The sequence below is a fragment of the Macaca fascicularis genome, chromosome 5 (assembly GCF_037993035.2).
Source record: "Macaca fascicularis isolate 582-1 chromosome 5, T2T-MFA8v1.1".
Taxonomy (NCBI): Eukaryota; Metazoa; Chordata; class Mammalia; order Primates; family Cercopithecidae; genus Macaca; species Macaca fascicularis.
In genome coordinates, this window is record NC_088379.1 from 25,735,825 (window position 1) to 25,762,303 (window position 26,479).

The 26,479-nt window shown below is 35.5% G+C and overlaps 1 protein-coding gene across 13 annotated transcripts in view; it reads left to right on the top strand.

Moving 5' to 3' along the window:
• Window positions 1-26,479, top strand: part of TBC1D19 (TBC1 domain family member 19) — a 146,951-nt gene that overhangs the window by 14,152 nt on the left and 106,320 nt on the right. For 8 of the 13 annotated variants that reach the window (XR_012434766.1, XR_012434767.1, XM_005554634.4 and 5 more), the window contains exons 2-4: window positions 9,160-9,232; window positions 10,402-10,447; window positions 16,253-16,328. The exons of 1 other annotated variant lie outside the window; for it this stretch is intronic. Coding sequence is in view for 8 of the 12 variants with exons in the window: in XM_005554634.4 (XP_005554691.1) it covers window positions 9,160-9,232; window positions 10,402-10,447; window positions 16,253-16,328 (195 nt within the window). In the remaining 4 variants the exon portion in view is untranslated. Of the gene's footprint in view, window positions 1-9,158; window positions 9,233-10,401; window positions 10,448-16,252; window positions 16,329-26,479 lie in introns of those variants that run through there. 4 more of the 13 variants (XR_012434768.1, XM_074039499.1, XM_074039500.1 and 1 more) reach the window with 3 other exon arrangements.

Here is a 26,479-nt window from a genome sequence, read left to right on the forward strand (position 1 = left end):
ACAGGTCTGGTCTACAGTTTTGGAAAGAACCAAAAGTATTAGGAAGAAATAAAGATACGTAGTAATTCAACATATTTTAATTGAGCTTCTCATCTGTGGTAGGATGGGCTCTTGAGAGAAATTAGACAAGTATAAACTATTAAGCTCATGATAAGGATATTTTGGGGATTGATGTGAGAAAGGACATTATATCCTTTTAAAATATCACTTCTGTTTTAGCTTTTTGTTTATGTATTTTATATATATTGTGTATGTCTCTCTGTCTCTCTCTAGGCATATATAAGTAATAAGTAATAACTCTTCTTCTCCCCCGCTCCCACCAACCTGTAGTAACCATGTTCTACGGCCTGTCTTATGAATTTAACTACTCTAGGTACCTCATACAAATGGAAACATACAGTATCTGTCTTTTAAAAAATTTATTTCACTTAGTTTGATGGCTTCAAAGTTCATTCATGTTGTAGCGTGTGTCGGAATTTTCTTTCCTTTTAAGGGCTGAATAATATTCCATTGTATTTATTGAACAGTTCCTATGTGCCAGTTGCATATTCGTGGTGATAGTAATGAACATTACTTTTTATTCAATGATATGTTTTCACTTTATAACTTAGTTAACCAATATATTTGAAAAGACCAGTGTATAATGTTACAAAATTATGTATGATATGTAAAAAATTAAGTCACAGTGCAAGACTGATCAATGTATTTTTATGTTATAAAGTATGGAAAGTTTATTGATGGTCAGATTCTACATCAAAACTAATCTTTAGGAAACTACTGCTTATAAATTTTGGTATACTATCAAAGGAGAATATCCCCATTTATCTGAAAAAGAATATTAAAATACTCTTCCTTTTTCCATGGACAACAACCAAAACAACACAGTACCACAGACTGAAAACTATGGCAGAATAAAAAATCTAGCTGTCTTCTTTTAAGACAGACATCAAAAGAGATTTGCAAAAATGTAAAACCCTGTTTTCTCACTGTTTTATTTTTGAAAATACAATTACTTTAAATAAAAATAAGTTAGTATACAATGAGTTTATTATAGTTATATTAAAATGAATTGAACAGATTTTTTTTGTGGTAAGATATACATAACATAAAAATGACCATTTTAATCATTAAGTATACAGTTCATTGTCATTAAGTATATACACCTTGTTGTGCAGCCATCCTCACCATCCATCTCCAAAACTTTTTCATCATTCCAAACTGAAACTCTGTACCCATAAATAATAACTCCACATTCTCCCCCTCTTCAACCTGTAGTAACCACCATTCTGTGGTCTATCTCTATGAATTTAACCACTCTAGGTACCTTATGTAAGTGGAATCATACAGTATCTGGTTTTTTTTGGCAGATTTATTTTACTTAGCTTGATATCATGAAAGTTCATCCATGTTGTAACATGTGTCAGACTTTTCTTTTTCTTTTCTTTTTCTTTTTTCTTTTTTTTTGAGACAGAGTTTTGCTCTGTCACCCAGGCTGGAGTGCAGTGGCGCCATCTCGGCTCACTGCCAGCTCCGCCTCCTGGGTTCACACCATTCTCCTGCCTCAGCCTCCTGAGTAACTGGGACTACAGGGGCCCGCCACCACGCCGGGCTAATTTTTTGTATTTTTAGTAGAGACGGGGTTTCACTGTGTTAGCCAGGATGGTCTCAGTCTCTTGACCTCGTGATCCACCCGCCTTGGCCTCCCAAAGTGCTGGGATTACAGGGGTGAGCCACCACACCAGGCCAGAATTTTCTTTTTAAGAGCTGAATAATATTCCATTGTACTAATATATATGTACATATGATTTTTGTTTATCCATTTATCCATCTATAGACATTTGGGTTGTTTCCACCTTTGGCTATTGTTAATAATGCTACTGTGGGCCTGGTGTGGTGGCTCATGCCTGTAATCCCAGCACTTTGGGAGACCAAGGTGGGCGGATCACAAGATTGGGAGATCAAGACCATCCTGGCTAACACGGTGAAACCCTGTCTCTACTGGGGGAAAAAAAAAAAAAAAAATTAGCCGGGCGTGGTGGCGGGTGCCTGTAGTCCCAGCTACTTGGGAGGCTGAGGCAGGAGAATGGCGTGAACCCTGGAGGCGGAGCTTGCAGTGAGCAGAGATCAGCACCACTGCACTCCAGCCTGGGTGACAGAGGGAGACTCCATCTCAAAAAACAAACAAAAAAAAGAGATGCTACTATGAACATTGGTGTACAAGTATCTGTTTGAGTATCTGTTTTCATTTCTTTGGATATATACTCAAAAGTGGAATAATTACTGAATCGTATGAACTCTATGTTTAATGTTTTGAAAAACTACCATTCTAATAAACAAATATTTTAATTGTTTTTGTTTTAATTTCCAGTGCAAATATCAATAGATGTCATCCACATAAACAAAGCATTCTTGGGTTCTCAATAATGTTTTTGAGATGCAGTCTCACTATGTTGCCCAGGTTGGTCTCAAAGAGCTGGGTTCCAGTGACCCTCTAGCTTCAGCCTCCCCAGTAGCTGGGATCACAGGTGTATGCCACTATAACTGGCTCCTCATCAGTAATTTTTAAGAGGGTCCTGAGATTGAAAAGTTTGAATATCAGTGGTCTAGTGGAGTGAGTGAAATAGAGAGGCCAGTTAAGAAACTACCACAATGGAGAACAAGTTGCACTGGACCTTGCTCAGAGAGGAATGGCCAGGGTGGTAAGAAGGCTCTGTTGTATGAAGAGAACTTGAAGAACCCGGGAATATATTGTGGCCTTAAAAGGAGAAGCCTTCAGGGAAGACACAGTAGCTATCTTCAAATTGGAAGCTCTCTCACAGAGGAGACGTTAAGCTTATTTCTATGACCCCAGGGTGGAGTGGTGGAGGGGAGGGGGTAGTGATGGTAAATCTTAAGGAGAATTAATCAGTAAGTAAGAATTTTCCAGTAGAATAGTTCAGAGATGGAATTGACTAAAGTAGGGATGTAGACAGTTTCTAAGTTAGAAAGGTACAGTTTTAAAGTTAGAGTTTTGAAGCCAGAAAATCATTTGGAGCGGATAATCAAGCATTAAATGGTTAGTCAACATAGAAGAATTCTGTAATCACTTCTAACCCTACAGTTCCATGGGGCACAGAATGATGAAGTTCAGGATTAGCATGATAGCATAGTGAAAAGCGGGGAGGATGAGGTCTCTTTAGAGGGAATTAAAGGATCCTTGGAACCCTTTTTGTAGAACTTCCTATGCCTTCATTTGTACTTAATGGAGAGTTAGCCTCAGCTTACTTTGCAGCTTCTTTGGCCTAGCTGCTATTTTAGCTGCTTTGCTTCTCCAGTTCTTTTTGTTCACCAAGATTAGAAATTTAAGATTGCTAGTGGCCAGTACTTTGGATTAGGACTATTCTAGTAGGAATTGAAAGAAACTAGATTTGTGTATGTGTGTGAGTGGGAGAGGTTTGGTCATGTGTTTCTAGGAGTGCAGAAGGGTGGAGGATGTCAGAATCAGCATAACTAAATGGATGAAGGATGCATGCAGGACCATAACTGCAAATGTACTGTACCCTTTCTCACTAGATTATATTTTTGAGCATATTCTTCACTAGCTCTTAAAGTGAGTGAGAGGCATTTTGTTTAAAGAAGACTTAACTTTTGTCATAGATATTTGAAAAGCCTCTACTTCCAGCCCCCCTCACCCACCTCACTGACAGTTTTACAGATATTTAGTCCATTGCCATCTGGGACATCTTATATTTTATAGCACAGCAACTTTAATTTATATTGGACTTTACAGCCTAAAAATAACCGAACATTTTTCTATTTGAGACTCATAATAACTTAGTTAAGGTGTTATTTTTCCTATTAAATAAAGAAGAAAAGCCATACAGAGAGGTTAAATGACTTGAACAAGCTAGTAAATTAGGCTGAGAGGTGATTCCAGATCTTTTGATGCCAAATCCTACTCTCATTTAGTCCCAAGTGGTTTTCAAACTGTGTTCTATTATACCTAAGGATTCTGAAAAGCTATATTCACTTAAAAATATTTAATTAAAAATTATACTAAGAAATAACACTTTCAGATGCACTAAATATCAAGTGCTTAGCACATAATCCACTACTGTGTTTCCAGATTAACTTGTTTCTGGATGATCCCAGAATAGAACCTGTTTCTCTTATCTTTTGTCATGTGTTTGGGACACTTCTTACAAATGCATGCTTGATTATAAAGATATAATTCTACACCGGTCCTTTAAAATATCTGAGCTTGCACATGTGTGCTTATGGAATGTTGTTCAAGTGATGAACCTTAATGCAGTGGGTATACTGTGTTTGGGGTTGGTTGGCCAGGCAAAGCACAAGTGCTTCTGTTCAACACAGGCCCCTGGTGATGGTATACTTCTGAGATGTAAGGCAAGTGAGCTTGTCATACCCCATCATGTAGTAGTAAAACCATGTTATGTGTAATTTTAGCAGTATTGAAAGCTCTTTGTCTGATTTTGTATTTGTGGTAAATTTTAGGATTTATCTCAAAATAAAAATTTCCAACTCTGCTTCTTTCAATTTCCTACATCAGTTTAATTTGGGAGTGTGCTGAGATGACCAGGAAGTCTATTAAAAATGCAAGCATGTCTTTGATCGGGACTTTTCTCTATGCTGAACCACCAAAACAAAATACAGAAATTGGATATTGAGGCTATATCAGAATAAAGCTGTACCTTTTAAATGTTAATCATAACATTAGCAAACAAGAAAAGGCTCATTGTTCTTATTGTTTGGTAATACCATTTTCAATGTGTTTTATATAGGATTCCTAATAGGTTTTCAATTTCATTTGCAAAATAGGTTCTGTTGCTAAATCATGTTTGAGAACCACTGTGCCTTACCATGTTATCACTGTCCTGCTTTTGATCCTCAAATACTTCAAGATGTTTATAATTAGTTTGGGTGCAAAGTATATCTAGGAGGTCTAGCAACCTTAAAATATTGAAAGTGTTTAGAAAAAACAACCAGTTTTAAAAAAATTCTTTAAATTGTTTTCTCTCCGAATCATTTTCAAGTGCAGGCTAGTATAAGATAGCTTATTTACTTTCAATTTAGTGCATTTGAATAATTACCAGGGTTTTTCTGCTTTTAAAAGTCTTTTCTAGGAGTAACATATTGGAAAACAGTCTCTTCACTTAACCATAATTTTTATCAAGTTCCTTGTTTTGCGGGGGAGGAAATTGGGTAAAAAATAGAATGTGGTTTGGTTAATATAATTTTGTCAAACAATAATTAATGCCAGGATGATACTTGGGATGCAAAAATAAAGACCCATTCCTTGCCTTCGAACTTATAGTCTAGTCAGAAAGATGAATAGGTGAGCTGAAAATTACATTGTAATCTGATAATTGTTGAAACAGAGGAACATAATGTTTTATCCTTGCTGCCTGGCCTAAGGAAAGGAGGTGATATTTGAAGGATGTCTTGGAAGCTAGTGGGTGTTTGCCAAGGTAGTGAGAGAGCACTTCCATCTGAGGAAATATGAACAGCCCTTAAAGGACTGAGAGTTGGGAAATCAGTAATATAGTTTACTGTGGCTAAGATGTGTGTGGGGAGTAGGTGTGAGAAGAGGTTGTTGTTAACTTGGTGGAGCAACAGCAGGAGATGAATTTGTAGAGATAAGTTGGGTCTACATTGTGAAGGACCAAGTATGCCATGTTAAAAAATGTAGACTTCTTATGTAAGCTGTGAAGAGCCACAGCTGGGAGAGACTTATGTTTTAGAAAGAAATGCTGGAAGATAGATTGGGAAAGGGAGAATTGGTTCATTCATTCAACAAACATTTATTGAGCACCTACTATGTGAAAACAACTTAGGTTTACAGAAAACACTTGGGATACAGACAGTAAAAAAAGGCAGAAATGTCTGCCCTAATGGAGCTTACCACTTCCAATGTAATGAGATAGATGATATACCAATAAACATAGAAAATAAATTAATCGTGCAGTATAATAGAAGGTGACAAATGCTAAGAAAGAAGAAAAAATAGAGTAAGGGAGTTTTGAGAATGCCAGGTGGAAGTGGTCACAATTTAAGTAAGGTGACAAGAAGCCCAATTTAGAGGTTGTTGCAGTAATTCAAATGAGAAAGACGACTTGTCTTAGACTAAATGTGGGACTTTAAAATAGAGAGAAAGTATAGATTGGGAGGACCTTTGATCCTGTCTTTTTTGAACCTTTCTAGCCCATAAGTATATAAATTTATATTTATATTATAGATACAAATCTATAATGTGTTGTTATGGAGTGAAGGACTTTGTAATGACCACCCTATAAGTGAAACTTTGCCAGCCACACTGGAAACCTCTCCATTTGTCCCATCCCAATCACAAACCCCTCCATTTCTGATAACATGAGATTTATGGTAATCACTTTTCTGCATTTCTTTTTTTTTTTAGCTGTTCTGTTAGATATTTTATTATTCTTAACTTTTAGTTTAAGGGGCACATGTGCAGGTTTGTTATATAGATTAATTGTTTATCATGGGGGTTTGGTATACAGATTATTTCATCACCCAGATAGTATGTATAATACCCAGTAGGTAGTTCCATTCCTCATCCTCCTCCCACCCTCTACCCTCAAGTAGGCCTTGCTGTCTATTGTTCCCTCTTTGTGTCCACGTGTACTCAATGTTCAGTTACCATGTATAAGTGGGAACATGTGGGTTTTGTTTTTCTGTCCCTGCTCTTAGTTCACTTAGGATAATGGCCTCCAGCTTCATCCATGTTGCTAGACATGATCTCGTTGTTTTTTATGGCTGTGTAGTACTCCATGTTGTATATGTACCACATTTTCTTTATCCAATCTACTGTTGATGGGCATTTAGGTTGATTCCATTTCTTTGCTATTCTGAATAGTGCTGCAATGAACATAGGCATGCATGTGTCTTTATAGTAGAATGATTTATATTCCTTTGCATATATACCAGTAATTGGGATTGCTGGGTCAAATGGTAGTTCTGTTTTAAGTTCTTTGAGAAATCTCCAGACTGCTTTCCACAATGACTGAACTAATTTACATTCCCACTAGCAGTGTGTAAACCTTCCCTTTTCTCTACAGCCTTCCTGACATGTTATTTTTTGACTTTTTAATTGTAGCCATTCTGACTGGTGTGAAATGGTATCTCATTGCAGTTTTGATTTGCATTTCTTTAGTGATTAGTGACATTGAGTATTTTTTATATTTTCTGCATTCCTTGATAATTTTATTAATCAAATATATATCTCTAGACACTGTAGTTTAGTCCTGCCTATTTTTAAAATGTCTTTGTCTTTTTTTTTTTTTTAAAGCTATAGGTTTTCTCTCCTTCCTTTGTTTTTCCTTACAGTTTATCAGCTGAAGAACGAGGCTGTTTGACCTTAGAATTTCCCATAGCCTGGAGATTTTTCTTACTGCAAATTCATGGTATAACTCAACATGTTCCTCTGTCCTTTGTACGTCTTATAAGTTAACAGGTGGACCCAGAGGCTTCATGATACTCCGGTGTTATCCCTTTGGCCTGACAATAGCAGTAGAGTCTTCTTTCATTGAAAACCACATAATGTCTGATTATCTCTTTTGCAATGTTAGTAGCTATTTTTGCTCAATGCCTAGAATTAGTAATTCTTTGGGGATTGCAAAGTTGTGATATTCTAATTATGTCATATCTATTTTAGTTATTAGCTAGAATACTTTTGCAGAGTCATTTCCCCTCATTTACTGTGTAGATATCCAGTGGTATAGTGCCAATAGGAAAGGCAGCATAAATGCCTTTTTCATTATTTACCACTGTTTAAGGTAATGAGTTAACTCCCTATCATTCTCCTTTTTTATTACTCTATCAACATTTCCAGACTTTGGAAAGGGAGCCTTGATTTGTCAGTTTTAAGAATTTATAGGTACTAGATTGCTCCAGTCTCTTCAGATATCACCTGGCTATATTTGGATTAGGCAAAACCCCTCCCTGTTTTAACTTCTGCTCTAAAGTTGGCTCATCATGTGTTCAAGTGTATGTTTGTTGACTACTTTGGGGTTCTTTTGTTTTCACTACATCAGATAGCCAATTGTTTCTTCTGCTTCTTCCTGTACAGATGTTGATACCTTACAGGTCTTATGGCAGTTGGTTTATCCTCAGCTGCTTGTATTTCTGGGGGATAGCTTATCATCTAATTTTGTTGTGAATATTTTCCAAGGGATTTGGCTTTGCTATCTAGTTGCTTGGTCTGTTTTTATGTGGAAATCGAGGAGGTTTTTAAAAAAAAACTCACTGCCACCAGTGCCATCTCCCAGAAAGGCATTGAATCATGGAAGAGTTAGTGTGGAATTGAGAATAAATTTGAAGTTTCTAACTTGGAAGATTTGGTAAATGGTAATTTTATAGATGCAGATTTGAAAAATGTAAGAGAAGGAACAAGACAGAGAGTGGAGGATAAAACCAAGTTTTGATTTCTTAGGTTTGAAATACTCTATTTGAGATCCTCTAATAGAAATTCCTTCTGAAGAAGTATGCTGCTAGAATTTGACAGAGCTAGGTGATGGAACATCAACACTTTGAGAGTAATCAAAGCCATTACAAGTAGGAAAAATTTTATTTTTTGGTAAAAATTACAGTGTGAAAAACCAGTAGAATAGGAAAAATGCACTTGAAGGTAAAACACTAATAATACACATTTATGAACTAGTAGTTTTATGTATTTTCTACAAATATACACAATGCATTTACATTGAAAAGCAATCCAAAGAGGAAGACACTATGCAAAGATCCATTTACATGGATGCAACTGTTTTTTCAGTCATTAGGTACAGGTGCCATATATATTTAATATAATATCAAGGCAATGAATTTATAAAATCTGAGTATTTTTCCAACTTGAGACCATAGATAAAGATGATAAGGACTCATAATCTCCAAGTTTTTATAATTTTAGTAGACTTTAGTATACTATCACAGATCCTTTAAGAGTTAGTGAGAAAGTCTTCTTTCTTACAAGCTATTCTAGATAGTTCTAAGCTCTATCTTCAAGAGGATTTTTCAAATAGTATACATTTTTGGACACTCCTTTTTAAACATTTCATTTGTTCTAAATATCAACTGAAATGATTTACTTTGGATGTCTTTTCCTTCCTTATCTTTCTTTATTATTATTATTATTATTATTATTAGGCCAGTCTTCAGAGACCTGAGATTAAACTTGAATCACTGAAAGAAGATATTAAGGAATTCTTTAAAATATCAGGTTCGTAATTTTTTCCTAATAACTTAAGGCAAAATAAGAAAATGTTTTATTTATTCCTAATTCTTTAAGCCCTCAAGCTTGTACAGCCACCTTACTTTGTTGTCGTCATTCTGTTTTGTTTTGTTTTAGGCTTTTAACAGCCTGAAGCCATGGTTTTTTGTTTCTGTCTCTAGTGATAAGCAGAGAAGAGGGATGAGGAAAGAGCTTTACTGGCCCAATCAGAAACAGAAACTAAGAACCCATGACTGTATTCTGTGCCTTGGATACCCTTGCAAGACAAAATAAATAATATTTTATCCCCAGCCTTCCAGTTTCTCATTCAAAATTGTGAAAACTATGGCCAAATAGGTTTCTATTTAGGGAGAATTAGAACTATTAGACATTTTAACAAAATGGTGCAAAAATTCAAGAACTCTGTCAGAAAGACTCCTTTGCATTAGTTTGTTTTAAATACTGTTTGCCTTACTGGTAATATCCTGATGGATAAATACATCCTTAAGGTATTAAGTATCTCCTTAGTTAAATAATTTTTCATTTTACTTTTCAGTTGTGACTTTTTTCCTTTTATGCTTTCACAGAAAATAAAAAGAAAATTCTAACTTTTCAAAGAGCAAGAGGAGAGAGAGGTTCCCTAGTCCAGCATCTGCATATGGGAACTGAGATGTTAAGTGGTTGTCCCGGATAGTTAGAAGCTGAGCTAACTGGTCTGACTATTGGTAACTCACAATAATCTGCCTCTGTCATCCAGGACTTTGCTGACAAGTTAATTATAACTAGATACTTGTCATCTGTCTTCATCAGGTGGCTGTTTTTTGCTGTTCCCTTGGCACATTCCTTACAGCTTTAGTAGTACAACATCCGAAGATTTTGACATTCATTGAGCACTTTGATAGTGAAAAAGGAAATGTTCCTCCCAACTTGATAAAATGGTGCAATAATATTATTTTAAAATATCATGTTGGTGACTTTGCTGCTCAGTGTTAGCCAAGGGATATAGTAAGTATATAGGAAATAATCTTTAATAACACTTTATATAGGGATTGGCAGTTGACAAAGTTCTTTCACAAATAAATATGATGCCAAAGTTTTGTTGAGATAAATTTAATTATGATGTATGTTTATTTAAAAACTAGTATGTTCATATATTTTATTCTTTTTTTAAAAAACAGGTTGGGAGAAGAAACTTCAGAATGCTGTTTATAGTGAACTGAGTGTGTGAGTTTTCCTACCTATTTTGCAATAGTGTTTTGTTTAGCTATATTTACTTTGTGATTAATAAAACCAGTATTGTTATATATACTTATTGTATTCTTATCATTAATATTTATACAACATTTCAAGTAAGTTAATACAATTAAAAATTACTACCATCTTGCCTGACAAACAATAAGAAATAGGTGCGTTTTTTTTTTTAACCACCAACTATTTTATTTTTTTAATTTTCTTTCTTTTTGAGATGGAGTCTCACTGTGTCACCCAGGCTGAAGTGCAGTGCAATGATCTTGGCTTAACTGCAACCTCCGCCTCCTGGGTTCAAGTGATTCTTGTGCCTCAGCCTCCCAAGTTGCTGGGATTACAGACCCCTGCCACAGTACCTGGCTAGTTTTTGTATTTTTAGTAGAGATGGGGTTTCACCGTGTTGGCCAGTCTAGTCTCGAACTCCTGACCTCAAGTGATCCACCTGCATTGGCCTCCCAAAGTGCTAGGATTACAGATATGAGATACTGCGTCTGGCCCCACCCATTATTTTATATTAACAATTCATTTATCCAGTGGAATTAGGGAATAAGATGTTTCTCTAAAGTTAATATTTCAGATAACCGAAGCTTACTGACGTTCTTTTTTTGTGTCTTTATAAACTGTCCATTCTAAACATGATTATCTTTTTTGTTCTTTGGCAAGATTGGTGTCATTATTAAGAACATCTGTGTTTTTGTTTATTTATATTTAACATCAGGGTCTATTAAGGTGTGTAGAACTGTTTGCCATTTTAAAATGTAAATCCAGAATGTTAGCTTTTGTAGTTTCTTCAATGTTCTGTTACTTGTCAGTTATTTATTGAATACCTACCATGTGGTAGCACCATACTAAGCACTGAGCATATAGTGTAGAACAATAAACACAATTTCTGCCCTCATAGAGCTCATAGTCTAATAGAGTTCCCAAGTCTAATAGAGTTCCCATGTCTGCTTTTTTTTTCCTTTACTGCTATCACTGTATTTCTGTCTGTAGCCTTCTCTAGTGTTTAACACTCCCATTTTCAACTTGACTTTTCCAGTTCATTTAACTGGGAAATGACATAATGCAGCTTACCAGAATTGTTTCTAAAATGAAGAGACTCAGATGAACGCCTGTGCGCATGTGCTTTAAATACAATTTTAAAAAAAATTAGTATTTGCTTCTTTGCTCAAATCCATCTTCCCAGTTGGATTTGAAGTCTTAAATAATGTTAGATATAAGTGCTATCTAATAATTGAAGTTGACTGTGACCATACCTTTAGTAGTACTGTGACAGTACCTTTGGCAGTCACCAAAGGAATAGACATTTATCATGACAAGTAAGGTTTTAAATTTATAATATGTACTAAAGGTGCCTTGTTGTGTGTAATTCCAAACACTGGATTCTCAATCTGAGGTGATATTACTAGTATTACTGAAAATTGTTCTGTGTGACAGACTGCCCTTTTACTTGATAGAAGGGACTGTGTTTTATTCATTATCATATTGTTGACATTTTGTACAATAGAACTTTAAGTATATATTTTCTGAATAACTCGTTGGGATTTTTTTAAGGAGTCCAGTGATATTATTTTTATTCCTCACTTGGGTTCTGAACAAATTAAGAAACAAGATAAAACAAAAAAGCAGATGGGATATCAAAATTACACTTTTATTACTGATAAAGACTAGGTAGGAGGACATAGCTTAGTATGAGAGCAAAATTAGTCTTTCAACTGATCTCAAGAATTAAATAGATTTAACCTTCCAGTCAAATAGCATTGGATCAGGGGCAGTATGTTCAGTTTATGCTTCTCAAATTTAAAAGTTGAATAAGGCATAAACCTCTTCTGTGGTGTGTTGAGTTAAGCCTTAGAGAGAGTCCAAGAATGTTATAGTAATGGAACTCTTTTCACATGGAAGTGCACATCAGGGGTGGGAAAGAAACATTTCCCATAACATAAGTCAAAAGAATAAAGAAGACTTAGCGTATTCTGTTGCATTTTTCATTGGCAGCAACCATTGGATGGATGAAAAAGGAAAGCAAAAAGGAAAGTATGAGTATTCATTAGGTAATATTAAACAATGGGAGATAAAAAATACACATCCTTATGCCTAGTAGAGGTATAGAACACACGAGCTATACAGACTATACCTGAAAACAGTACGCTTCATTTTACTTGTTTTAGTAAGCATTACAAAGATTTTAGTCAGTTTCTTATTTGACAAATATACTAGAAAATTTTCTGTATTCTGTTATTTACATGAAATTTTCAACTAGTCTAGGTTAGCACTCTCCATTTCAGATTGCATACTTTAATTATCTTTTCCATTCATTTAAAACAGTTATATATTTGTTATTGTGTTAATAACTATTTAGTATTATATGAATGATAATTCACAGTGATTGAATGCTTATTTTGTGCCAACACTTTACATGCATTGGCTTATTCAATATAATCTTCACTACAACCCTATGAAGTAAAATTTATTATGATCACCGTTTTGCAGAAGAGAAAACTGAGGCTTAAACCATGTTTTAGTCTGTCTCATGACTATAACAGAATACCTGAGATTGGGTAATTTATAATGAATAGAAATTTATTGGCTCACAGTTCTGGAGGCTGGGAAGTTCAATATCAAGGTGCCGGCATCTGGTGAGAGCCTTCTTGCTGCATCATCCCATGGCAGAAGGTGAGAGGGCAAGAGGGGGTTTAACCCACCCTTTTATAATGTCACCAGTCCCACCTATGTCGGTGAAGTTCATGGCCTAATCACCTCTGAAAGATCCCACCTCTGAATACTGTTACAATCGCAAATTTTAACATGAGTTTTGGAAAGGACAAACATTCAAACCATGGCAGACCACTTAAGTAACTTGTTGAACATCATATAGCTAACAAATGGAAGTGCTAGGGCTTAACCTCCAACTATATGATTCCAAAGCCCATGCATTTTACTACGTCTCACATAGGTCTATGTCTTATCTCTTAACTGGATTTAAAATGTTCTGGAACAAAAATTGTGTCTTACATTTCTTTCATATTTCCTATAGTATCAAATAAATGACATTGAGTCAGCAAATAGTTATTGAGCCACCTACTAATGCTAATACATGACAAATATTTGTTGAATTGAGGAAACAGTGCAATTATTAGTCAGCCTTACTATATTTAAGACAATCTTTACATGCAAAATGAAAAATAGATCAATTTATTTCTGTGTTTTAGTCTTCATTGTACTTTGTACAGAGCAGTTTATAAGAAATCAGATGACCTATTATTTTCCCCTTAAAGAACATAAAGAAGTAAATAAACCTTAAAAATCTTATTCTATATGTGCATGTTATAAAAACATATCGTATAGTTTGCTGTTATAGTAGATACATGCAAAAGTCTACCATACCTTACAGAGTTACAAGTATCAAACAGTAGTGGGCCTAAAATGGAAGGATGTTAGATAAAGGATACTTTACACTAGACCACAAATTTGGATAAGTCTTCATACACATTCATGGCTTTCATTGGGAGAGTGCTCAAGCAGTAGACCTGGGTACCTCTGAAACGTCCTAAACATACAGTTCTTCTTTGCCCTCTTAGTTTGAAATGCTACTGTATGTTTGCTCTTGTGCACAGAGCCAGGTGCTATTGATAATAAACAGGCTAGACAGTCTTTGTCTCCCGGAACTTACATCTCAGTTGGGCATAAAGACTTTAAAGAGGCATTTACAGTGCAGTAAAATAAGTGCAATGATTGGGGAAATACAAGGAACACATAAGGCTGGCATTTAACTTAGATTTGGGGTTGCCATGGTGGCTTGCCAAAGGAAGCAATATCCACGCTGAGATCAGAAAACTAAGCTAGAGTTTGTCAGGGGAAAGAGTAGAGAAGAAAAGCACTTCAGGCAGAAGGGAATAGCAGGCTCAGAGATTTAGAAGTGGGAAAGAGTGTGGTGCAAATGTTCAAAAGTTTGTATGGTTGGGTGGTAGCAGGTGAAGGGAGCATGGCTAAGGACGAGTCTAGATTTATAAAAAGGATTGTGCCTCTTCAGACTTTGTAGACTGGATCCTAAAAGCATTTGGGTGCCATTTAAAATTGTAAGTAAAGTAGTAATATGATCAAATTTGCATTTTATCCATTCAGCAATATATTGGTTATCTACTATGTACCAGGCATTATGCTAGATGCTGGAATTACAATTACTGGTGAATAAGGAAGACATCACTTCTGGTCAACATCCAGGCAAACTGGTGAATAGATTGAAAATAGTCTGGAAGCACTTAGGAACCTGCTGGATAAATGTAGGCGAGGAATAATGGTTGCCTAAAATAGTTTACTGTCAGTGGGTAGAACATTTAAGTATTTAGGGAGACTTGGGGGACAAGAAAAAAATAGAGTGAAGTGTGCTGTATAAGTTTCTGTGCATTTTTCCTATCTGGCAATCCTTATCTCTGCATATTACTAAATGTAAGCTCCATGAGGGCAGATATTTTAGCCAGTTTTGTTCACTTCTGTCTCTTTTTTACATTGAGTAGGTTGTCATTAAAAGTTTCTGAAAAAATAAATATCTAACTTGATTTTGGTCTTAATAAGAATGACTTTCAAGTTGTCTCCTCTTGTTATCTGTATTTTGGATACATGTCTTTGATCATTGAATAACTATTAAGATCATCAGTAAATTCTCTCAAATTTTAATCCTAAATTTCTAAGCTTTATTAAATTTAGACATAATTACCATTAAAAGTGGAAGCAAATGGTGTATTGGACAATGTGAGATAGTTTTTAAACTATCTTACATATAACACAAGAAATATCAAGGTATCTAGAGACTTAACTTTTTTTTTCATTTGTGAATGGGAAGGTACCTGAAATGTAGATTTTATTGGAAAAATAATTTGCCAGAAACAATCAATTTGTGAAACTGCCTTGTAGATTAGGTGGGATAGGTTGCCTTTCCCTATTCCAGCAATGTTTCTATGCACAGTTTAGCCTTTTACATGTAGGCTCCAGGACAGATGCAAGTGGTTTGAAATATTATTAACCTTTTACATGTTTTTGTTCCACTTTGGACCAGGAATTTCTTGAGAATTCAGCTCTGCGGTTCTTGATTATTGGAACATGACTGTTTTGCTGTAGGTACAAGTCTGATGACTAATTTCAAGAGGAGTTATATATCGTTGTGAAATGGATTGGAATCTCCAAATAAACGTTGAACCATCATGTCTTCCTACTGCCTTTTCTATCTGTGATTTCATACCACTCTGCACTTCAGTCATTATGTTCCAGTGATCCTGACTTTTTCTGATCCTTAAACATTTCATGCATTACCTCCTCAGAATTCTTGCGCTTGCCATCCCTCTGCTTGGAATATTCTTCCCCCAGATCTTTGCATGGTTGGCTCCTTCACACTCATGTCTTGGTTTAAATATAAAATCCCCTAAGGGGACTTCACTGACCTCCAAATTTATTGTATCTTATTACCCTGCTTTCATTTTCTCACGGCACTTGTTACAATCTGATATTATTTTATTTGTATGTGTTTGTAATTATTGGCTTTCTTCATGAGAATGTTACGTCCATGAGAACAGAGAATGTTATCTCAATCACCACCTTATACTTAGTACCTAGAGCGGCCCAAGTATTTGTTGACTAAATCAACCTATTTTCTTAATAAAAACAATACATTTTGAATATAAAATGAAATGTTACTGGGAAAACAGTTTATAACATGGACTACAAAGGTAAGTAATATCTAACCAAGAGAGTAATGTGTGATATTTAGCTGCCTCTTTTTGCTCCTAGGTTTCCTTTACCTAGTCATCCTGCTGCACCTCCTGAACATCTTAAAGAACCTTTGGTATACATGAGGAAAGCACAGGTTGGTTTTTCATGCCAAGTTATGTAATACAGAGCCAAAGATCATTCTTGATGTCAGGAGTATGTATTATTAGTTATGAAATACTGAGTAAGAACCACTAAATTGATGTTAATGGTATTTGTATATTCTTCCATTTTATTTTCAGTAACCAAGGATCATACCTATTTAACTATGGCAACCCTGGAAAAAATGGGGTAGAAGGGGAAAAATAATCTACCATACTGGCCTGCAGTTTAAAATATGATACAAGTGTAATGTGGCAGTCATGGCCTGTGATATTAAAGGAGTGAAATGTGAATGAACTGACACCCTCTTTCCTTAAAATTTAGGTCTTTGAAGCCAGTGTTATTGATAGTGTATTTAAAATATATTTGTTCTCACAGTAGGCTGTCATCTATTAATTGTATGCTGTTATAGAACTCTGATAAACCTGCTATCAAAATGGGTTGGCAAAAAACTAGGAATAAAATAACAAAATAATTTAAGCATAAAAACTATGAATAGTTGTTAAAATGGAAACTCAAGAGGTTCTAGCACATGCCCCTAGCTTTTTTAACTGTCCTTCATCTCAGCACAGCCTCACTCACCTCCCCTCAACCCAGTCCTGTCCGTAAGCCTTCCTCACAGTGCTGTTTGAGTAGGACTCTGTGACTGCCACTGCTGAGACACGTAATGAGCACCACAGTCAGTCAAACTTCATTCTCCAGCATAGCCTCAGAGATGGATTTTTAAAACCTTTTTTGGTATGAAATATTTCAAAGGTACCTTAAAGAACTCCCACGAACCCATCACTCAACTTCCACAGTTATCATCATGGTTCTTCTGCTCTTGAAAATTTTCTGCAGAGTCATCACATTCTACAACAGTGGAAATTAGGCAGATTTTTATTGTTCAACTTTTATTTTTATTTAAAAAATCATCAAAATTACATGGTGAAAAGAAGCAATAGAAATAAAAACCTTGGAGATAGTTGAGGAAGTATATATTTCTGCCTCTAGGTGGTATCTTTTACGGCTGGAAATCAGTTAATATTTATTCATCAATTTGTCATAAAGCATAATAAGTCATACATATGTGAAAGAAGTGTGTGGTTTTTTTGTTATAAAGATTTAAACTCAAGAAAATAAAACTAAGATTGAGCCTGAATATTTTTTAGTGAAATTGAAAATTTCTAAACAGTAACGAGAAAGTATCAGTTTTAACATACTAGGTGTAAGAAACAAAACATAAAGATTTTTTTTTTTTTAATCATGACTGAAAAGAAGAGATAGAGAGAGGTAAATAATAAGTCCACTCTCAGAGCTTACTGCTAGTTGTTAAGAATATATGTGAGTGATAGGTACATGTATGATGCTCCTCTCTTTTCTTTCCGGACTTTCCCACTTACATCAGGGATCTGCAAACTACAGCCCCTGGGCCAAATACAACCTGCCATCTATTTTTATAGGGCTGGCAAACAAGGAATTTTATTTTTACTTTTTACATTTTTAAGTGGTTGAAAAATCAAAATAAAGATAATCTTGTGACACATGAAAACTATATGAATCCCTAAGATATGTTTTATTGGAAAATAGTCATGTTCATTCATTTGCATATTGGTTGTTGCTGCTTAGTTGCAACAGAGACCCATGGACTGCAAAGCCTAAAATATTTACTGTCTTCCCTTTCATACAAGGTTTGCCAATCCCTGCACTAAATTATTCATTCTTAAAGAGCAGGGATTGTGCTTTTTATCCTCAGCATCTAGCATAGTACCCAGCCCACAGAACACTTTTGATGAGGTTTGCTGTCTTTAACTATGGCCATACTGATTACCTCCCCTATCAGTAAGTGTCTACCTGTCTTTCTATATTTGTTCTTTTTGAGACATTTAGTTGTTTAGCCCCCTATTTTGGGGAGCAATTCTCTCTTCTTTCCATGAAAGCTACCTAGTCTGGATCACATGTCGTGTATTGCATCATGTTCTTCCTTGCATTTCATAATCTCTTCCCCATCAGACTTCTGTTCTGTCTGCCATTCTACTCCTTAGTCTAAGGCCACTTTTACTGTTTACTTTCTCTCTTCTCCCAAACTTTTGACCACTTCAAGAGAAAATCATGTAATTTCTGTGTTAACCATTATCTAGTCTCAATTCATTTATTTAACTTCCAGTGGATTCTTTTTGCTGTCTAAGGTTATATTTGTTATTCATTGTCTGTCTTCCATTTAGGTTGTTCTAAAACTTTTCCATGCTTGTGTGGCCCCTAATTCAACCTCTGTCTCACTCATTTTAAGCATTTCTCACTTATATTTTATAAAGAATATTCAGGTTATCTCATTCAAGCTTCACAGCTTCCTTCTTTTTTGTTGCCACATCTCTTTTTGCTCCAGTCCTCTAAGATCAACTGTCTGCTGCACATTTTTTTTCTGTGAGATCAAACTTAGCATGTCTAAAACGTTTATGTTCTTTTAAAAATGACCATCTCTTCCTCAGCTTCCTATTTTTGTTACTAGTGATCAAATGCTAAATATTATTTCTTCCCATAGTCTTACAATCTCCTCTTTCTGTTCATTACCAAGGCTGTTACCATAGTAGTCACAATAATGATGATGATGATGGTGATAATGCTGATAATGTTGCCTTTTATTGTTTACTTTATTTTAGACATTGTGCTTTAATTCACATACTTATCTTATTTTTATACCTCCCAACTTTCAATCGATCTCTCCCAATCTCCTTACGTATTCTCAATACTATTAAATTTAATTATAAGCAGACGAACCCTTATAGCTCACTGCCTTTTAACAAACCTTCAGTGATTATTCCCAGTTGCTCAAAAAATGAAGTTCCTATTCCAGAACTCAGCATTTAAGAATTTTTACTATCTGTCCCCAGCCTTCCCCTTCTACTTTGTCAGTCTCTGCTGTCTTATGACTGTCCTATGTGCCTGTCCAAGTGAATCATTTTGCCTTTCCCTCTTGCATCATTAACACTTTTTTGTATTTTGTTTTCCTGTCCTGGAAAGCCCTTTCTGCCTGTTTTGTGTTACGAAAATCCTATCTATTTTGTGAGGGTCAGCTCAGATGACATCTCTTCTCTGATGTTATTATTGATTACTCCTGTTGAAAGGGATTGCTCTCTTGAACTCTGTTGAATAGCTCCCTGTTGTTTTATAGCCCTTAGCACAAATTGCAATTTATTGTAGTAATTGCTTTTTTTTATTTTTTGAGACTGAGTCTTGCTTTATTGCTCAGGCTGGAGTGCAGTGGTATGATCTCGGCTCACTGCAACCTCTGCCTCCCAGGTTCAAGCAATTCTCATGCCTCAGCCGCCTGAGTAGCTGGGATTACAGGCGCCCACCACCATGCCCAGCTAATTTTTATATCTTAATTAATTTATTTTTATTTTTATTATTATACTTTAAGTTCTAGGGTACATGTGCATAACGTGCAGGTTTGTTACATATGTATACTTGTGCCATGGTGCTGTGCTGCACCCATCAACTCGTCAGCACCCATCAACTCGTCATTTACATCAGGTATAACTCCCAGTGCAATCCCTCCCCCCTCCCCCCTCCCCATAATAGGCCCCGATGTGTGATGTTCCCCTTCCCGAGTCCAAGTGATCTCATTGTTCAGTTCCCACCTATGAGTGAGAACATGCGGTGTTTGGTTTTCTGTTCTTGCGATAGTTTGCTGTGAATGATGGTTTCCAGCTGCATCCATGTCCCTACAAAGGACACAAACTCATCCTTTTTAATGACTACATAGTATTCCATGGTGTATATGTGCCACATTTTCTTAATCCAGTCTGTCACTGATGGACATTTGTTTGGATTCCAAGTCTTTGCTACTGTGAATAGTGCTGCAATGAACATATGTGTGCATGTGTCTTTATAGCAGCATGACTTATAATCCTTTGGGTATATACCCAGTAATGGGATGGCTGGGTCATATGGTACATCTAGTTCTAGATCCTTGAGGAATCGTCATACTATTTTCCGTAATGGTTGAACTAGTTTACAATCCCACCAACAGTGTAAAAGTGTTCCTATTTCTCCACATCCTCTCCAGCACCTGTTGTTTCCTGATTTTTTAATGATTGCCATTCTAACTGGTGTGAGATGGTATCTCATTGTGGTTTTGATTTGCATTTCTCTGATGGCCGGTGATGTCGAGCATTTTTTCATGTGTCTGTAGGCTGTATGCATGTCTTCTTTTGAGAAATGTCTGTTCATATCCTTTGCCCACTTTTTGATGGGGTTGTTTGTTTTTTTTCTTGTAAATTTGTTTGAGTTCTTTGTAGGTTTTGGATATTAGCCCTTTATCAGATGAGTAGATTGCAAAAATTTTCTCCCATTCTGTAGGTTGCCTGTTCACTCTGATGTAGTTTCTTTTGCTGTGCAGAAGCTCTTTAGTTTAATGAGATCCCATTTGTCAATTTTGGCTTTTGTTGCTGTTGCTTTTGGTGTTTTAGACATGAAGTCCTTGCCCATGCCTATGTCCTGAATGGCATTTCCTAGGTTTTCTTCTAGGGTTTTTATGGTATTAGGTCTAACATTTAAGTCTCTAATCCATCTTGAATTAATTTTCGTATAAGGAGTAAGGAAAGGATCCAGTTTCAGCTTTCTACTTCTGGCTAGCCAATTTTCCCAGCACCATTTATTAAATAGGGAATCCTTTCCCCATTTCTTGTTTTTCTCAGGTTTGTCAAAGATCAGATGGCTGTATATGTGTGGTATTATTTCTGAGGGCTCTGTTCTGTTCCACTGGTCTATATCTCTGTTTTGGCACCAGTACCATGCTGTTTTGATTACTGTAGCCTTGTAGTATATTTTGAAGTCAGGTAGCATGATGCCTCCAGCTTTGTTCTTTTGACTTAGGATTGCCTTGGCAATGTGAGCTCTTTTTTGGTTCCATATGAACTTTAAAGCAGTTTTTTCCAATTCTGTGAAGAAACTCATTGGTAGCTTGATGGGGATGGCACTGAATCTATAAATTACCTTGGGCAGTATGGCCACTTTCATGATATTGATTCTTCCTATCCATGAGCATGGTATGTTCTTCCATTTGTTTGTGTCCTCTTTTATTTCACTGAGCAGTGGTTTGTAGTTCTCCTTGAAGAGGTCCTTTACATCCCTTGTAAGTTGGATTCCTAGGTATTTTATTCTTTTTGAAGCAATTGTGAATGGAAGTTCATTCATGATTTGGCTCTCAGTTTGTCTGTTACTGGTGTATAAGAATGCTAGCAGGCTCTGAAATTGAGGCAATAATTAATAGCCTACCAACCAAAAAAAGTCCAGGAAGATGGATTCACAGCTGAATTTTACCAGAGGTACAAGGAGGAGCTGGTACCATTCCTTCTGAAACTATTCCAATCAATAGAAAAAGAGGGAATCCTCCCTAACCCATTTTATGAGGCCAACATCATATTGATACCAAAGCCTGGCAGAGACATGACAAAAAGAGAGAATTTTAGACCAATATCCCTGATGAACATCGATGCAAAAATCCTCAATAAAATACTGGCAAACTGAATCCAGCATCACATCAAAAAGCTTATCCACCATGATCAAGTGAGCTTCATCCCTGGGATGCAACGCTGGTTCAACATATGCAAATCAATAAACGTAATCCAGCATATAAACAAAACCAAAGACAAAAACCACATGATTATCTCAATAGATGCAGAAAAGGCCTTTGACAAAATTCAACCGCCCCTCATGCTAAAAATGCTCAATAAATTCGGTATTGATGGAACGTGTCTCAAAATAGTAAGAGCTATTTATGACAAATCCACAGCCAATATCATACTGAATGGGCAAAAACTGGAAGCATTCCCTTTGAAAACTGGCACAAGACAGGGATGCCCTCTCTCACCACTCCTATTCAACATAGTGTTGGAAGTTCTGGCTAGGGCAATCAGGCAAGATAAAGAAATCAAGGGTATTCAGTTAGGAAAAGAAGAAGTCAAATTGTCCCTGTTTGCAGATGACATGATTGTATATTTAGAAAACCCCATCATCCTAGCCCAAAATCTCCTTAAACTGATAAGCAACTTCAGCAAAGTCTCAGGATACAAAATTAATGTGCAAAAATTTTTATATCTTTAGTAGAGATGGGTCTCATCATGTTGGCCAGGCTGGTCTCAAACTCCTGACCTCAAGTGATCCACCCGCCTCAGTCTCCCAAAGTGCTGGGATTACAGGCCTGAGCCACTGGGCCCGACCTGTTATAGTAATTTCTGTATACATCTTTCTGACATTTTATTATATGCCTCTTGAAAGAAGTAACAGTTTAAAAATATTTTTACATAACTGCTGCATCTAGTACACTGGCCTTTATGTAGCAGAAACTTAGTAACTTTATGTTGGATTGATAGTAAACGAGTTAGCCATCTCTTTTCCCAGTTATTACAATAGTTTAAGGATATTTACTGAATACCTACTCAGTAGAAGATTCTGTGCTGCAGAAATTCAGAAATAAGTTAGATACAGATTCTGCCTTCAGGTAATTGCAAGGTTTAGTAATTGAAATAAGACTTGGACACTAGATGTAATACAAAGTAAAAAGTGCTGGGTGACTAGCGGAAAGTAACTAGGAAGTTTCGTCCGCGCACTGGGAAGGAGTAATATACAAGTGGTTTCTTACCAGGTTCTTCTTTGCCCCTTTTAACAAAAATGAAGCTTTAAAAATTCAGTTAGTGTTTCTTTTCACTTTGTATTCAGTAAAACATGGGCAGAAAATATTTTGAATTGTACCCTGGAAAAATTCAGTTCATTTTTTTTTCGATTAAAGTTTTATGAATTACTTTAACTTCACTTAGCTCTTGATCGTGTCTTCAGAGTTGGGTTATAAATCAGCTTCCTGCAGTTTCTGGCAAGCTACTCTAGTACTTAATTTTCTGGGCTCATGAGGTTATGAAGCTTCTTATTCTGCATCAGCATTTCCAAGAATGTTTTCTGCTAAATACTAACCTTGAGATATGCTCCACAAAAAAGGGTTCCTTGGGCAAGTAAGTCTGCAAATTGAGGAACACTGCTTTCCTCTTGATGAATCACAATTTGTTTTACTATTTTTACTAGACTTTATGTTTTAGAAGAGTTTTGAGAAGTTAGCACAGAGAGTTCTCATAGATCTCATACCCAGTTTCCCTTATTATTAACATCTTAACATTAGTATGGTACATTTGTTATAATTAATGAGCCATATTGGTCGATACATTATTATGAACTAAAGTCCGTATTTTATTTAGACTTCCTTAGTTGCAACCTAATGTCCTTGTTCTGACTCAGGATCCCATCCAGGACACCACATTACATTTGGTTGTCATGTCTCCTTAGGCTCTTCTTGGCTATGACAGTTTCTCAGACTTTCCTTGTTTTTGATGACTTTGGCAGTTTTGAGAAGTACTGTTCAGGTATTTTGTAGAATATCCCTCTCTTGGAATTTATCTGATGTTGTCTCATAATTAGACTGGGATTGTGGGTTTTTTGGAGGAAGATCACAGATGTAAAATGCCATTTACATTTATCACATCATATCAGGGTACATACTATTAGCATGATTTATCGCTGTTGATGTTGACCTTGATCATCTGACTGAGGTAGTATTTGTGAGCCTTCTTCACTGTAATGTTACTCTTTTTCCCTCTTTCCATACTGTACTCTTTGGAAGTAAGTCGCTACATATCGCCCATACTTAAGGAGTGGAGAATTATGTTCCATTTCCTTAAGGAGGGGTATCTACCTAAATTATTTGGAATTCTTCTGCATGAAAGAGTTTTCTCTTCTTCCCCATTTATTTATGTATTCAATTATTTATTTATATCAGTATGGACTCATGGATATTCATTTTCTACTTTGAGTTTTAATATTTTCTAATTTTGTTTCTCACAATTTATTTTGGCATGTTAAAGGTTTGGAGAAGTTCTGCAGGAAAGAAACCTGTTTAATTTTATTTAATCCAGTGTTGTTCAAGGTTACGTGATCATGAAACCCTATTTCCATGTAAAATACCTTGGGAACTACTTTGCTACACCCTTCAGTGAAAGCCGTATTTGAAGATATACAGTGTGATAAATATAAGTGCATGAGTTTTCTTGTGAAACAATACTAATAAGCATATAGATCTCTAATTATATCCTAGGTACCATTCTAGTGCTGTACATGTACTCACTCTTTTAATAATATTCACGATAACCCTATGAGGTGAGTTACTAATGTGTTCTTAGGTCTCACTTTACAAAATGAGAAAGTGGTAGAGCTGAGATTTGAAACTGGACACCCTGGCTCCAGAATTCACATTACCTGATATTCAGTCTATCTAGTTCAGAAATGCTTAGGCAAACTCAAGATGTGCTATGTGGTTGAATTTATTCTGTTCTCTGTCAATCCAGTAACCTTGGCAAATATGATAATTTTGTTAATTTTGCATTACTTCAGTTCTCATCCCCTTCCTAATGGTCTTTTTGCCTTCTATACTGTCACTCCATTTCCTAAAATTTCCAATACCTTGAGGATAGAGCTCAAATTCTTTATTATGGCTTAACAAAGGTAGAAATGATCTTGACTTCTTTAGTTCCAGTCTCATCTCTTGCCTTCTCGTACCGTTCTTCCCCAGCCTGCCATGCACATACTTTCTCTTTCTCTAATCATACTTGACCTCCTCCACTTGTTGCAATAGGAGAACTTTTGCTTATGCCACTGTGTCTACTTGAAACTGCCTCCTCTCATCCCATGTATTTCTGGCTATAGTTGAAACTGTCTCCTCTCATCCCATATGTTTCTGGGTATACTTGAAACTGCCTCCTCTCATCCCATATATTTCTTGCTAGCTTCTGCACATCACTTATGTTATCAAGTGAGATGATAGATTGTTTAGGAAGGCTCTCTGACTCCCAGATCTCAGATACTCAGGTACTTTTCCTGTCTTGTCCATCCTCCACATGGCAGGCCCCCTATACTTCTCTACTATAATACTTGGGTTGTTTGTATCATCACTTATATTCTTTAGTCTCTGTGAAGTAGGACCTGAGTCTCTCTTTTCACCACTGTATCTCTAACATCTGGCACAGTCCCCAGTCCATGGTAGATAATAGATATTTTTTAAAAATTATGAATGAATAGCATAAAGAAAAAATAGAGAATATTCCTAGAAAATATTCAGACCCTTTGACCTAGTAATTCCACTTCTAGAACCTTGTATAAAGGAAAGAATCAGAAACACAGAAACTTATGTTCATAATAATAGTAAAAAATTTAAAAGAATCGAAATGGATAACAATAGAGCTTGCTTAAATATGACATGCTGTTTCCAAAAGAAACAATGCTATATAGGCATCAAAAATGTCATTTTTGAAGAATTGTAATGAATACAAAAAGGCATACATTATAATCTTATATGGAGAATGCAAAATATAAAACAATATAATTTCACTTTAATCCAAAATATATGTGTTTATATGTCTCAATTACACACATATATATGCATAGAAAAATGAAAGACAAAATATTAATATTGGTTGTTTTGTTTGATATATTATTTTTATAATCAGAGAAGAATTACTAAAATGTTTTTCTATTAGATATCTGGGTTATAGTTATTTTAGTTTTATTTTTTGTCAGGGTGAAGAAAATAGTTTTCTGATTTTATAATTTCATAAGTTTTTTTACATGCTATTTGTTTAATATATGGTTTAAAAGACATTTTATTTACCTTCATTGTTATTAAAAAGTAGTAATGCTATACTAATTTTAAAAAATAGTATAATTGTGAGTCTTTTATAAATTTTTTTGCTTCTCATACTTAGAAATTGCTTTATTTATGAAATTCCTGAAATCCTTTGAGTCAATACCATAGATTCCAGTTATTAGGGAAATTTACTTGAAGGCAACAATAATTTCATTTAGAGAGGATACAGGTTTGGATAAAAGGTAAATATCTTCCTATCTGAACATTTTAAATGTAAAAAACCATTCACTTTCCTTTTGGATAACATGAACGCTTTGAATTTATTTTGTAAGTCTTTTGGGTGGAAACCATCTATTTATTTATTTTGGGGTGCTAAATGTACATTGAAATTATTTAAATAATAGCACAGGCATATGATTTTTTTTTTTTTTTTTTGGCATTTCTTCTAAGACTTAGGGACTAATTATCCACCTCCACGA